At 40.7% G+C, this 16,225-nt stretch overlaps 1 protein-coding gene across 1 annotated transcript in view; it reads left to right on the top strand.

Moving 5' to 3' along the window:
* The window catches only part of LOC133646887 (protein unc-79 homolog), a 106,562-nt gene that overhangs the window by 26,118 nt on the left and 64,219 nt on the right, over positions 1–16,225 (top strand). The window contains exons 11-14 of the mRNA XM_062042777.1: positions 10,253–10,482; positions 11,501–11,672; positions 11,793–12,023; positions 15,013–15,203. Of these exons, the coding sequence (XP_061898761.1) occupies positions 10,253–10,482; positions 11,501–11,672; positions 11,793–12,023; positions 15,013–15,203 (824 nt within the window). The remainder of the gene's footprint in view (positions 1–10,252; positions 10,483–11,500; positions 11,673–11,792; positions 12,024–15,012; positions 15,204–16,225) is intronic.

Genomic DNA, 16,225 nt, shown 5'->3' with positions numbered 1-16,225 from the left:
TGCGTCAAAACACACCCGGAAGTGACGCCATTTCTCCACTGCTCGTGTAATAGATAGATTTACGGAATGCTAAACAAAGAAGCATCGGCTATACACTCTATGCTTAAAAACTAGACGCCATCCAAACTATAAACACACTTCTGACACATCTTTAGGTTTACTTTGAATATTTTACACTATATGTTCGGTGTATTTCATTCTATCCACACTATTTAAATACAGATCTAAAGCTGGAATATGTGTGTGTGTTACATTTAGTGCATGTATTCAATATATTATTTAGTTTCTTATTTGGTAGACTGTATTCTTGTGTCATAATTATCAGCTGTGTTGGTTCAGCGAGTGTTGTGGTACTTGTGATTGTCATGGTGATGAGGCCGACAAGTGAAGACGAAAGTAAACCATGGACTGTATATACAAGGGAGTAAAGACAAAAGTCTGTATCTGTTTCTACGTATGTTGTGGGCGTGGCTCAATCTGGGCGTGGTTTAACATTGAAAAGTTAAAGTTAAAAGTTAAAGTGCCAATGATTGTCACACACACACTAGGTGCGGTGAAATTATCCTCTGCATTTGACCCATCCCCACAGGGGAGCAGTGAGCAGCAGCGGTGGCCGTGCCCGGGAATCATTTTTGGTGATTTAGCCCCCAATTCCAACCCTTGATGCTGAGTGCCAAGCAGGGAGGCAATGGGTCCCATTTTTATAGTCTTAGGTATGAGGCATGCCCTGATCCGCGGTAGCTGGATGATGGACAAGTTTTGTCCAAAAAAAACAAAAAAAACCCGCTCAAAACCAAAAATGTAATTTAACAATATCTCCTCTGTTCTGTACATAATTTTCCAAGTTACATTACATTGTTCTTTTCCTCATTATGCCATTTCCCCAAGGTGACAGAAAAACAACCTGCCATATCAATCAATCAATCAATCAATCAATCAATGTTTATTTATATAGCCCTAAATCACAAGTGTCTCAAAGGGCTGTAGAAGCCACAACGACATCCTCGGTACAGAGCCCACATACGGGCAAGGAAAACTCACCCCAGTGGGACGTCAATGTGAATGACTATGAGAAACCTTGGAGAGGACCGCATATGTGGGTAACCCCCCCCCCCCCCCCCCCCCTCTAGGGGAGACCGAAAGCAATGGATGTCGAGTGGGTCTGACATAATATTGTGAAAGTCCAATACATCAGCGAAAGTCCAGTCCATGGTGGGGCCAGCAGGAACCATCCCGAGCGGAGACGGGTCAGCAGCGTAGAGATGTCCCCATCCGATGAACAGGCTAGCGGTCCACCCCGGAGCAGAGTAGAAAAGAAAAGAAAAGAAACGGCAGATCAACTGGTCTAAAAAGGGAGTCTATTTAAAGGCTAGAGTATACAAATTAGTTTTAAGATGAGACTTAAATGCTTCTACTGAGGTAGCATCTCTAACTTTTACCGGGAGGGCATTCCATAATATTGGAGCCCGAATAGAAAACGCTCTATAGCCCGCAGACTTTTTTGGGGCTCTGGGAATCACTAATAAGCCGGAGTTTTTTGAACGCAGATTTCTTGCCGGGACATATGGTACAATACAATCGGCAAGATAGGCAGGAGCTTGACCGTGTAGTATTTTATACGTAAGTAGTAAAACCTTAAAGTCGCATCTTAGGTGCACAGGAAGCCAGTGCAAGTGAGCCAGTATAGGCGTAATATGATCAAACTTTCTTGTTTTTGTCAAAAGTCTAGCAGCCGCATTTTGTACCATCTGTAATCTTTTAATGCTAGACATAGGGAGGCCCGAAAATAAAACGTTACAGTAATCGAGACGAGATGTAACGAACGCATGGATAATGATCTCAGCATCGTTTGTGGACAAAATGGAGCAAATTTTAGCGATATTACGGAGATGAAAGAAGGCCGTTTTAGTAACACTCTTAATGTGTGACTCAAACGAGAGAGTTGGGTCGAAGATAATACCTAGATTCTTTACCGAGTCGCTTTGTTTAATTGTTTGGTTGTCAAATGTTAAGGTGGTATTATTAAATAGATGTCGGTGTTGAGCAGGACCGATAATCAGCATTTCCGTTTTCTTAGCGTTGAGTTGCAAAAAGTTAGCGGACATCCATTGTTTAATTTCATTAAGACACGCCTCCAGCTGACTACAATCCGGCGTGTTGGTCAGCTTTAGGGGCATGTAGAGTTGGGTGTCATCCGCATAACAGTGAAAGCTAACACCGTATTTGCGTATGATGTCACCTAGCGGCAGCATGTAAATACTAAAGAGTGCAGGGCCAAGAACCGAACCCTGGGGAACTCCGCACGTTACCTTAACATAGTCCGAGGTCACATTGTTATGGGAGACACACTGCATCCTGTCAGTAAGATAAGAGTTAAACCAAGACAAGGCTAAGTCTGACATCCCAATACGCGTTTTGATACGCTCTAATAAAATATTATGATCAACAGTATCGAAAGCGGCGCTAAGATCAAGAAGCAGCAACATAGATGACGCATCAGAATCCATCGTTAGCAATAGATCATTAGTAATTTTTGCGAGGGCTGTCTCCGTAGAGTGATTTGCCCTGAAACTGGATTGAAAAGGTTCACAGAGATTGTTAGACGCTAAGTGTTCATTTAGCTGCTGTACGACAATTTTTTCGAGGATTTTCGAGATAAACGGAAGGTGGGACACCGGCCGGTAGTTCACCATGAGGTCAGGATCGAGGTTAGGTCTTTTGAGTAGAGGATGAATAACCGCTTTTTTGAATGCTAGGGGAACAGTACCAGAGGAAAGTGATAAGTTTATAATATTTAACACTGATGGACCTAATAAAACAAAAAGCTCCTTGATAAGTTTCCCAGGAATTGGGTCAAGTAAACATGTTGTTTGTTTTGTCCCATTTACACATTTTAACAATTCCTCCAATGTTATTTCATCAAAGAGGGAGAAACTATTTTGGAGGGCAGTGTCCGTCGTATATACAGTCGTATCTGTGTTAATAGAACCCAGTTGTAGCTGAGATGCATTGTCTTTAATCTCTTTTCTAATGACTTCAATTTTCTTATTAAAGAAATTCATAAAGTCATCTGCTGAGTGGGTGGAGCTACTGGGAGGAGTCCCTTGTTGGGTTAGCGATGCTACTGTACTAAACAAAAATTTAGGATCATTTTTGTTGAGGTGGATGAGATTTGAGTAATATTTAGCTTTAGCTGAGGTAAGCATGCGTTTATAGGTTATTAAACTATCACTCCATGCTTGATGGAAAACCTCAAGTTTAGTCGCACGCCATTTGCGTTCCAGCTTTCTACATGATCATTTCTGGGCTTTAGTTTCTTCTGTAAACCATGGGGTACGCCTTTTAGGGGCCCTTTTTAGCTTTAGCGGTGCTACACTATCAATGGTGTCGCGCAGGGCGTCTTTAAGTTGGTAGTGAGGTTATCAATAGAGCCCACATAATTTGGGAATGGTGCCATTACCGAAGGCAGTAGGTCAGTAAGGGTCGTCGTTGTGGCAGCATTAATGTTGCGGCTGCTATAGTAGTTATTATTATTATTATTAGTTTGTTGACAATGAGTCAGAACTTCGAATTTTATAAGGTAATGATCGGACATTACTTTAGTGTACGGGAGTATCGTAACTTTGGAGGTGGTGACACCCCTGACGAGCACTAGATCTATCGTATTACCGTTGCGATGCGTGGGTTCATTTATTATTTGTGTAAGACCACAGCTATCAATTATAGTCTGGAGCGCCACGCATGGAGGGTCCGATGGGGTATTCATATGGATGTTAAAGTCTCCCATTATGATTATATTGTCGGCGTGCGTCACTAGATCAGCAACGAACTCTGAAAATTCATTGATAAAGTCCGAATAGGGCCCTGGGGGGCGGTAGATGACAGCCAGGTGTAGAGGCAGCGGTGTGACAAACCTCACAGTAAGCACCTCAAACGAGTTATATTTATTATTCAGGTCCGAGGTAAGGCTAAAGTTTTTGTTGTATATTAGTGCAACACCTCCACCCCTTTTAATGGGACGGGCAATATGCGTTCCCGTATAGCCAGGAGGAGACGCCTCACCCAGCGCAAAAAATTTGTCTGGTTTGAGCCAGGTCTCAGCTAGACCAACGACATCAAGATTGTTGTCTCTAATGACTTCATTAACTAATAACGTTTTGGAAGACAATGACCTTATGTTTAAAAAGCCCATATTATAGGTAGTGGGCTGTTTTGAGGAGTTTTTGTTGAAAGTATCCGTAGTAGCAATATTGATAATGTTACGTTTATTATGCGTAGTACACTTTAAATAATTTCGACCATATCTAGGAATTGATATGACAGGAATTTTTAGATTGTTTGCCACCTCAGTAAAATGCATGTCCACCTCTGACGCAGAAAAAACATTATGTGAGTTGTATATTATTCTAAGAGAATTGCTATGTGTGCAGAGATTATCCAGCCTGGCGCTGGCTAGTTCTAGCTTAACAGACTCCTTATTAGCGCTTCTTTGTGGATTAGCATTTAGCTTTTTCGTTAGCCCCGCTAACAACAACGCCTTTAGCTTTGTTGTTAGCCCCGCCCGACACCCCCGCTTCTGCTTCCGAGCGCACCGCTTACGTCTCTTTCGTTGACGGTCTCCGCTGGTAGTGGTCGCCGCTGCTTCAAAGGCCACTGCTGGATGTAGCTCGCGAAGAATTCCCAAGCTAGCGAGTAGGTCCACCGTACACGCATCTTTCAGCCCAAAATGGCCCGATCCCTCCACATCCAGAATCGTAAGTCGGTCGTAAGTGATCACGGAGTGAACACGCTGTGAGCCAGCCATGAAATTGACTGAATTGAGGGGTATTTTTGCCAAATCAGTCTACACTTCCAGGAGCGCTCGCAAGAAGCTGCCGCCATGAAGCGCCGCCATATCACATGATTCTACCAAAATACACACACACACACACACACACACACACACACACACACACACACACACACACACACACACACACACACACACACACACACACACACACACACACACACACACACACACACACACACACGCGTATATATATAGTACAGGCCAAAAGTTTGGACACACCTTCTCATTCAATGCGTTTTCTTTATTTTCATGACTATTTACATTGTAGATTGTCACTGAAGACATTAAAACTATGAATGAACACATGTGGAGTTATGTACTTAACAAAAATAACTGAAAACATGTTTTATATTCTAGTTTCTTCAAAATAGCCACCCTTTGCTCTGATTACTTTTTCGCACACTCTTGGCATTCTCTCGATGAGCTAAGAGGTAGTCACCTGAAATGGTTTTCACTTCACAGGTGTGCTTGAAGCTCATCGAGAGAATGCCAAGAGTGTGCAATGCAGTAATCAGAGCAAAGGGTGGCTATTTTGAAGAAACTAGAATTTATTATATAATTTAACAAGCAAAACCATTTTGTCAAACATTTATTGTGATTCATTCTCATTGTCGATTTATGCATCACACTTTATGTGGTTAAGATACAGCTGTTTCTGTAATCATACATTTTGCCAGCAGGTGGTGTCTTGTGCCGAAGCATGCATTGAAGCTTCCAGAAATTCTCGAAGTGGTTCAATGCCTTACGAGGCTTCATTAAATTTTCCTGAGGGGACTCTCCTGAAGGAATCAATAAAGTACTATCTATCTATCTATCTGACCATCACTAATACAGAGCATAACCCATTTATAAAATAAAGTTTCATTATTTGTAAAATAAAGTAATACGGCTTCCTTCCTTGTCTGTCACAAATATTGCAAAATAGCTCGTCAAAACAGAAAAGAAACCCTTGCTTACCCCCATTTTGCAAACTGATTTGCTTCTCCAATCCTCTGCACACATTCTTCTTCGGCAGTCCAATGTGGGGGCAAGTGGGCGTGGCTCAATGTGGGCGTGGCACAAAATTGAGGCACGCCCCTATCCGCCTGTAGCAAGGGGCTTCTCAGGCAACTGGCATACAGAAACAGTAACGTTAGAGATTGAAAGTTAGATTAAAGCGATTAGATATATAGCGCGCTAAAAATGATTGTATTGAATTAATCGCAATTAACGCGGTAATTTGACAATAAGGAGTGGAAGAGGACACAAACAATAGCTATGCTCGCATGGATTTACGTTACATTTTAACAAGCTGTCATGCTTGCCTGTTCCCTGAAGAAAAACTAAGTGATAAAACGCCCATGTTTGTAGCTCACTGACAGAGCTAATGCGCAGAGCTCTAGGCTTATTTTGAGAGATGTTGTGCAGCTTGTGTTTGTTATAAAGCTGTCCTACATGATGTGGTAAACATATCAATACGGGGCAGGCTCATTTACAGTAGCAAGGGGACAGGTCAGAGGCAGTGTTATATCCATGCGGAGGGATATTTTCCTACAAAACGGTCGTTTCAGCTTCTTTTTTCATAAGAGTGGCTAAAAAAAGTAAAGGAGATGATCGTTTTTTTTCTATTCCTTAAACAGGCTCTAGGAACACATTACTCTTATCACATTAAAATGTCTATTTTAAATAATGGTGGCCGTTACAGGAAATTCTTATTACTAGAGCTGCAAATTACAGAAGAAAGCGGAAAAAGATGTGTTAATGTAACAAATGCAACCTAATGTGGCGATGTGTTTGTGTAAACCTCACTCCCTGGCACCTTTAGAGCTGCACTGGACAATGCGATGACAGCCTGTGGCTTTTAGCTCAATGGCTATCCCCAGAGGTGTGGACTCGAGTCACATGACTTGGACTCGAGTCAGACTCGAGTCATGAATTTGATGACTTTAGACTCGACTTGACAAAATGTAAAGAGACTTGCAACTCGACTTAGACTTTAACATCAATGACTTGTGACTTCACTTGGACTTGAGCCTTTTGATTTGACATGACTTGCTACTTTCCCCAAAACCTAAAGTTTAAAAAGTTATTTGGGAGCGCTCCGTAGCTTTAATTTTCTACGTGTCTGTCTCTCAGCGTGTGTGCTGCGTGTCAGCGTGTGTGCTCTCAGTACAACAGCCAATCAAATTAGATCTACATTGTTTTCATCACACAGCATTCAGCCAATCAAATTGCAGGACAACCAACGAACAAGAGTTGTCAAACAACGCGCCAGTGAGAAAGATTTATACCAAAGTTGGTTTCGTTCGGGTATAAAAACTACGACTTGGTCAACAAAAAACGAATTGCCGTATGCAAATCACGCAGTTCGAATATTACAGACGGAGACGCAACAACTTCCAACTTCGTTCGACATTTGAAGTTGCACAAAGAAGGGTAAGTTTTGAATGTAAGCTAACGTTTATTGGCTAAGTAACATGACTTTTATTTGCTGTGTAGTTAAATCAGTGAGGCTGTAAACTCACTGCTAACGTCATAACCATAGACATCTTATAAGGGTACACAGCATCGAGCGCTACTGCCTACTGGCGCAGACGAGACGCGGGGCCGCCATCTTGGAGTGGTGATCCGCTCCACTCAGTGCAATTCATTTGGCAGGAGCAATGAACTGTCAGCGCATTTAATTCATTTTACCTCACTGAATACCACTCATTTTCACACGCTTTTTTGTCATACGTGTAGCTATGATAACGGACACATGTTTTATTATTCATAGTTTGCTTAACAGTAATAGAATATTCTTATATGCTATAAGTGACCAGACGTCCGAGATCAAAACTGGGAATATAAACCCAGAGAAGGGGGAAAAAAACGGTCAGCTATTTTTAAGTTGAAGAAACAATATAATTACGTTATATATACATGCGTATATCCTACATAAACAATGTATGAATACATTAGATATCTATATATCTTATAGACCGTATCTCTGTTGCTGCAGCAGCAGAGAGTTTATTCTGTCTTGACACTTTGTATTGATATTTTGTATTACATTCTTCCCTTAAATGATCATGTTTACAGTGATTGTTATATATGTATTTTTTATGTATGTCGCTTTGGATAAAAGCGTCTGCCAAATACTTAAACATATATAAACACCTGAAAGTCTTTACATCAGCTAAAACCACCAATCTGTTTCACTGGATTCAGAATAAAACCAAATGCTGTCTTACCCAACAATGTTAGTATTTGAATATTGTTACTTGAAGACTTATTCCTGGTTACAATTATACTGTTAAGAAAGTATTGTCTTATATTTTGCCTAAAATGAGAATGCATCATAATCAGTGGCGGCTGGTGAATTTTGTTTTAGGTGGAGCTGAAAGTTTGTAAACCAAACCCCTGTAGGGGCGTCATCCTCCCCCAGAAGATTTCTTTGTGATTTTCACATACAAATATTGAAGATCTTTGCTCCTTCTTAACTCTGTGGTAATGTTATTTTCATAAAATACAACCAAAAGTACATTAATGTTAAATCTTACTTGTGAAAAGTAATCCCCCGATTCCTATTTTCAACAGTCCGCTCATTTGAGCAGGAAAACGCTGAACACCAGCCCGGCATCTTTGTTTTCTACCTGTCAACTGTCAGTTTAGGCTGCTCGCCGGCTCCTCATCACCACTTCAAGATGCAATTTGCTCGCGTCACAGCAACCAATACTGCGTCTACTTATAAGATGTCTATGGTTATAACATCATTTCAAACACAGCAATATGTTGCGTCCACTGCAGTTTGCTTCCTTATTCATACTTTTTGTCAAGTGATTTTTTTAAGCAGGGTTGCATGAGGTACCTAAACTTAACGTTACGTTAGTCATTGTATCACACACAGTAACATAACGTTAGACGGCGGTCAGCAGCACCGCATATTTTAGCCACCTACAAAAAGACAAACATAGTCAAATAAAGGTCAGTTAAAATGTATACTATATTAAGAATATGTGTACATATTGCATAGGGCCCTGACATCTAAAAAGTACAACTCTGTTCATTGTTACGTTCATGTATTTGTTATGTTTTTCATGTGTACGCACACATGAACACACATACAGTATGAGATGAGATCAATGAGATAAGGTAAGAACAGAATAGAAACTGCTGTGGAACTAGTTACAATGCAATATGCCATGGAAATACAATGTTAACACTTTTGTACAAATAAGTACAGTTGCACTTGTTTTTGCAAATGTGTTTATTCTGTAAAGGAATGAGTTAAATGTTTAAAATTGTTTAAACTATTAAAATGACTGGTTAATAGTGCTATTATGAATTGCAATGTCAGTACTATTTTTTTTCCTGCTATTTCAAATGCACTTGTTTTAATAAATAAATACAGCGGTTTAAAAGCATACACAATCTGTGTAAAAATATTAGTCTGTGGTTAAAAGGACTTGAAAGGACTCGAAACTCAAAATGCAGGACTTGTGACTTGACTTGAGACTTTCCAGTCTTGACTTTGGACTTGACTCGGGACTTGCCTGTCTTGACTCGGGACTTGACTCGAGACTTGAGGGCAAAGACTTGAGACTTACTTGTGACTTGCAAAGCAATGACTTGGTCCCACCTCTGGCTATCCCTGCTGGACTTAACTCTCACTCAGTGGTCGCTGGTTTGTGTGCAGGGCTGGACTGTGCAAGATATTGATCACAAAACAAACTATGTGATCATTAGTTTGATCATAAGTCATGGATGAGAGTCCCATGCAATAATGTGTTTCTACAAAGGGGCACCTGCGATACTGCTTGTCAGGTGATCTGCAGGATTCCCATCAAACCGAGCAACCTCTCTGTGTTGTCAGGGGAAACAGGCAGGCCCTCATCCTGGTTTGTCCAGCAGATTAAATCCACATCCTCTGTCGCCTTTGCAGCAGGCTTTGTTCCACTCATCCCAAAAAGCCCTTTCAACTCCCACCTGGATTTTACACCGGAGCTTTCATTATTAATTGAGTCATCTTTCCTTCCGCCGTGAAGTCATGGCGTGTCACGCTGGCCACACAGCGTCTCTTTAAAAAATACAGTGAACATGTAGAAATGTAGGATCGGGCTTGCAGCGGTGCTGAAAGATGGATGATTGAATGAGAGGAGTGCAAATATGTTAATTTGATAGGGAGCGCTTCATCCTCTGATGGCACAAGATTAGAGGCTGATCAAATTAGGATGATTCCCTCGTGACACGCTTTTTATTTTTAGAAACCTGAGACACTGTGGAGATGTGGAAATACATTTCTTTAAATCAAAGCGCATGTCAGTCAACACAATGTATATTAAAAGGTTGAGGTTCTCTGAGACTTTGAAAGAAGCTTGTCATGAATGTAACTAGTTGACTTAGAAATGTGGCCATGTCCTTGGCCCTCTTTCTTCTCAGAACTGTAGCTCTCACGTCAGAAGGGCTGTGGTCACCTGCTTCTCGGCTGGTTGCTGTGGGCGCCATGGCAACCGGCCTGTCCGCTACTGCAAGCGTTGCCATGTCAACCACCACAGCAGCGAGGTGGGGGCTGCTGCGGAGACCCATCTGTACCAGACTTCTCCACCTCCGATCAACACGCGGGAGTGCGGGGCAGAGGAGCTTGTATGCACTGTGGAAGCTGTCATAAGGTGCATTCACATATCTGTCATGGTGTTGATTCTTTTTAGGTAGTTCAGTCTGAAAATATTATTTATAGCTGTCCTAGGGTGCACTTTTGGCCCAAACACCTCCACCATCTAATGCGAATTCAGTACAATGACTTTACCAACATGACAATGCTTTGAGTACATAAATGTGTAGAACTACAGTGCCCCGTAAGATGTGCTCTACAGAGATGGATGATTACATTACATTACTTTTCAGTATTTGATATCTCGTTGTGATTGTTTGTCATGGCAATTGTTGGCGTGACATTAGGATGCAAAGATGGTAGGCAAAGTGCAGTTAAGAAGGCTCTTCAAATATGGACCAGACAGGCGAAAAACCAAATGACAGACCATGAGCATTATTCAACGAACTACAAATCCTCCTGATCACTGAGTCCCCTGATCACTAATCAAGAGCAGGTCTGAAAAACAGCCCTCGGAAAGTCACTGCAAAACAAGACCAAAACAGGAAGTGAAACAAAAATAAGAGTGTAAGCGTAAGAGTCCAAAAACGGACTGTGTCATTGTTAATTGTATTTAAATTTAGCCATTTACATTACATTAAATTGATATAGGGCGAAGCAAAACTAATATAAAATATAACAAAATATAAAAAAACAAAATACAGATAGAATTATGTATTTTTTTATCAAAACTACGTATTTTTAACTAAATTATTTTCATTTGGTATTATTTTATTTTTATTTGTAAAATCTTATTTTCTAGCCTGCTAACAGCGTACCTTTGTGATTGTGTGCGTAGTTGTATATCACCGCACAATTTGGGAGATATTTCGGTCATCTGATTTAGAGTAGTTAGGGCAAAATATTTGAAACAGCTCCAAGTATCATTTTAGCACTTTTACACCACTGCAAACTCCAACCTTAATAGCAAACACATGCTAAATTGGATCTCATTAGATTATTTACCTAGTCTCCCTAATGGTGTGTGTATTGTGTACCTGGAGTGTATCTTTTATTAACCCGTTTTATCTCTCCAGTCTGCTCAAGGAGGCGGAAATTCATGCTGAACAACGCGAGTTTGAGCTGAACAGACGTCGTCAGATGGGATTGTCCTCCTCTCACCACTCTCTGGACAACATAGAGTTTGATAACAAGGAGGATGACCAGCACGACCAGCGCCTCCTCAGTCAGTTTGGCATCTGGTTTCTGGTGTGTACTGAAGCCCTGCTGCCATGTCTGTCAATAACATGAGATAAGGATATGGACGTCACATGACCATCTTATCAGGGCTATATGGCTTATTACTCTGCTTCTCTGAACTTGACTCAGGTGAGCCTGTGTACCCCCAATGAGAACACGCCAACGGAGAGTCTGGCCCGGCTGGTCAGTATGGTCTTCCAGTGGTTTCACTCCACCGCCTACATGATGGATGACGAGGTCGGAAGTCTGGTGGAGAAGCTGAAGCCCCAGTTTGTTACCAAGTGGTTGAAGACGGTGTGCGAAGTGCGTTTTGACGTGATGGTCATGTGTCTTCTGCCCAAGCCTGTCGAGTTTGCCAGGGTAAGGTCTCCCCTAATTGGGCATGTACACACAAAATATTAGGGAACTGGGAACTGAACTTTTTTTTTAAATTTTGCCTGTCATTCACAATCATTATGTGAGACAACAACACACGTTTTTCTCTTTTTTTCAAAATCGTGATTAAACATTAGCTAGAGGTGGCTAACAATGCAGGTAATGGGGAATCGAGCTATTCCGCCTATAAAGCGTTCTAAAAACATATAAAACCTCCATCAACGTTTTATATACAGTACATGCTATAAGTATATATGTAATGTAGTAACAGGCACTTTTCATAATACATCCATCCATCCATTTTCTACCGCTTGTCCCATTCGGGGTCGCGGGGGTGCTGGAGCCTATCTCAGCTGCATTTGGGCGGAAGGCGGGGTACATACTACAATACAATATTTTTTTGTTTCAAGCATTGCCGGAAGGTTTTGGTGACACATTGATTTCACAGAGCGTGTCGAAACATTTGCTATTTTGCTTCAAAAACTTACTAATCATGGCAGACTTCATGAGAGCCGACAATAACTACTTTGGAACAATTGATAATCCAGAAACTTCAATTTTTAAGCCTGAATATAAGGAGGATGAGCTACAAGGTTTATAAGCTGAGTGATAAGCAGCTCTAGTGAAACACTAAGCATCAGGTAGCACTATGGCTAAGAGCTAAACAAAAAATAAAAACAAGGAACATAATAAAACAATCACTTAGATCTTAGGACAGGGGTTGTTAACCCAAAATGTTAAAAAAGCCATCCATCCATCCATCCATCCATTTTCTACCACTTGTCCCTTTTTGGAGTCGCAGGGGATGCTGGAGCCTATCTCAGCTGCATTCGGGCGGAAGGCGGAGTACACCCTGGACAAGTTGCCACCTCATCGCAGGGCCAACACAGATAGACAGACAACATTCACATTCACACCAAAAAAAGCTATATTGGACCAAAAATACAAAAAAATATGTGTCTGGAGCCGCAAAAAAATCAAAAGCCTTAAATAAGTCTTATAATGAAGGCAAAATATAATATAAATGTCTACATTAACTATATTAGCCTACTATCAAAATGACTACGTGTCGCAGCCTGACGCAAATCTTCGTTGACAGAAATGTTGAACTTTTATATTTATTCTACACATTTTTACAACATTGGAAAACATTATTAAAACTGAGGTTTCTAGGAGTAAGAGATGACTCCTGGGAATTACTGGCTTAGAATGGCCAAGTGTGTGTCCACGTTAAAGGAAATGGCAGGCTGTCTTCTTCTAATTGATTTATTATAATCTTTGCAAGCTGGGCAATGCTTGCTGTGGTCTGAAACAACATGGCACACAAACAACTATCAAAAATGCAGCCACTATTAAATACAGATAATGTGTCATGAGACATGCTAATAAAGAGATTACATAAGTAAAATAAATTAAATGAGCTGAAATATACCTACTAACGATGCATAACGATGCAATATGTACATACAGCTAGCCTAAATAGCATGTTAGCATCGATTAGCTTACAGTCATGCACTGATCAAATATGCCTGATTAGCACGCCACACAAGTCAATGACATCAACATATCTCACGTTTGTGCATTCACGCACAGCATAAAACGTTTGGTGGACAAAATGAGTGAAAGAAGGAGTGGCATGAAACATGTCTTTCTGTGGCAGCGTCCGAGAAAGTTATACATGTAAAAAAACTGTTGCGTCAAAGTCCACACAAAGCAGCAGCTATTTAATCAGCCCCGAAATTAGTAGGTCAAAACAGCGTGTGCTAATACTCTCTTTAGAGTATTGGCATATACTCATAAACACAAACATATTGAACAGTGGGCTTTCTAAAAATTAGGACGGTTTGTGCCATGTCATTCGGACACCATATTAAAACAAAAAAATATATATTTTTCCCCCACCTTTTTCCATTTTTATACATTTTTAAAAATGCTCCAGGGAGCCACTAGGGCGACCCCCGCCTTAGGCCTGATTGTCTAAAATCCAAATACCACGCGCTAACCAGCATGTGCAAACTATAAAATTGTGTCCACTATTAGTGACCGTGTTGCCTGTGATCTATTGATTAATTGATAACTGCAGTTCTGCAGTGCAATTACAATGGAACCCACTTTTTTAACTTGTTGAAGATGCGCTCAAGGAAGACGCTGGCACTAACAGCAAACCTGTTCCAGGTGCAAGAAAATGCATATTGCAAGAAGTTATTTTTCATTTATATATGAAAAAACAAATGTGCATCAATATAATTAGTTTTAATCAGCCCCTTGAGTAATAGCAGCTATAAAATGATGTGGCTGAATAGACAATACATCTAATATTTTTATTTTTGACAGTCCATACATTAAGAGTTCAGACATTAAAACAGATATCTCCATTTTCCTCGTTTTGAGTAAATCAATGTTTTTGTGAAGCTTTTTGTGAAAACAACCATCCTGCTAAGGTAGGTTGTGATTGAATTGTTTCTAACAACCAAATTTATAGTCTCAATTTCAAAGAGGCACATTTATTATTTTGTACACATTTTGCAGCAAAGACAAATAACTCCAAACAACATTTCTTGGCAAAAACAGACTGATCATAGGATCAGTATGGTGTCAGCCTGGTCCTGAAAATTTGTAAACAGGGGAATGCTTATCCCATTACTATGACAAATGAATTTCATCCAAACACCTTTTTGGATGAAATGGACAGGGGTCACTGGGGTTTGCATTGGCCGCCGCATCATGACATCACTATATTGACAGCTGCATCACAAGACAACGACAGCAGAGTAAAGACACAATTCAGTTCGCAATAGACAGGATTTTTCCAACTGCACTGTGTCGACCTTTCTTGCTCTCAGGGACCGCACAGATTTAGCAGGACAGCGTCTATTTTTGCGGCCAGTGGGCGAGGGCACCTCACGTTCACTGATTTCATCAAAGTTACCTATTATTGATGATTTAATTTAGCTACAATCACATATTTGTTCAGGTTGGAGGTTATTGGGACAAGTCCTGTAGCACAGTGACACAGCTGAAGGAGGGTCTGAACCGCATCCTGTGTTTGATCCCTTACAACGTCATCAGCCAACCACTATGGGAGTGCTTCATGCCGGAGTGGTTGGAGGCCATCCGCACGGAGGTGCCCGACCACCAACTTAAAGAGTTCCGGGAAGTCCTCAGGTACACAACCGACCATCATTCAAGTACTTAAGTACATATTTGAGTAAGAAATTACAGCTTTGTTTTATAGTAGATCATTTTGATCAAAGACAGTATCGTCCCAGTTTTGTCAAACGCCTTCAGCTAAAGTGGGCTAGTGCATAAATTAGCTTTACAAGAAACAAGTTATGTCAGAATGTGAAACAGCCGGCAAAGTTAAAAAGTGTAAGTTTCAGATAGTATATTGTATACTGTATGGGCCTGATCTACTAAGATCCAAATACCAAGCGCTAAACAGCCTGTGCAAATTACAAAATTGCTCTGTGTACTTTTGGTGGGCGTGTTGCACGTGATCTACTAAGACTGCATGTAATATTGATAACAAGTGCAAAAGTGGTGCAGATTGCCTTATTTAAATGAGGATTTTGCGTGTACAACTGGCTGTGCCCAAAGAGACACTCATTTACTGCTCATTCATGGTATCAAGCGCCCAACTGTGTTGTTTTACTATGTTGTGAAACATGCAGCAGACATATTCCACATTTTCTGGGCATTCTAGAGGCAGACCTGCAGGGCAGTCACTATGGAACTCACTTACTGCAATGAAAGCACTGGCACTTACACTTGCGAGCGTGCGCTGGAATGTTTCAGACGCAAGAAATCACATATTGCAGGAAGTTTTTTTTTATTTAAAAAAAACGCCTGTATTGACACCAAAACACACCAATTGAATTGATTTTAATCAGCCCCTAAATCATTCAGCAGCTATCTAAATTTGAACATGATATTGCTGAATTATCGATATGTCTAATATTTTTATTTTTGACAGTCCAAATATGTTGACAGCTATTTCTGCACAACTGCTAGTTTGCACACACAATTAAGATGTGCTAATTAAAGATGCAATATAGCTCCCACAGTACAGTTTTAGTCCTGATAAATCACAATGTGTGTGCTGAATATTGATATTTGCATTTTCTCCTCCCAGTATTGCATATACATTCAGTATTGCTAAATGGATTGCGGTCCTTATTTTGCTCTTT

Source organism: Entelurus aequoreus, linkage group LG03 (genome assembly GCF_033978785.1).
Source record: "Entelurus aequoreus isolate RoL-2023_Sb linkage group LG03, RoL_Eaeq_v1.1, whole genome shotgun sequence".
Classification (NCBI taxonomy): domain Eukaryota; kingdom Metazoa; phylum Chordata; class Actinopteri; order Syngnathiformes; family Syngnathidae; genus Entelurus; species Entelurus aequoreus.
The sequence above is the reverse complement of the archived record's forward strand: the minus strand, read 5'-3'. Positions and strand labels throughout refer to the sequence as shown.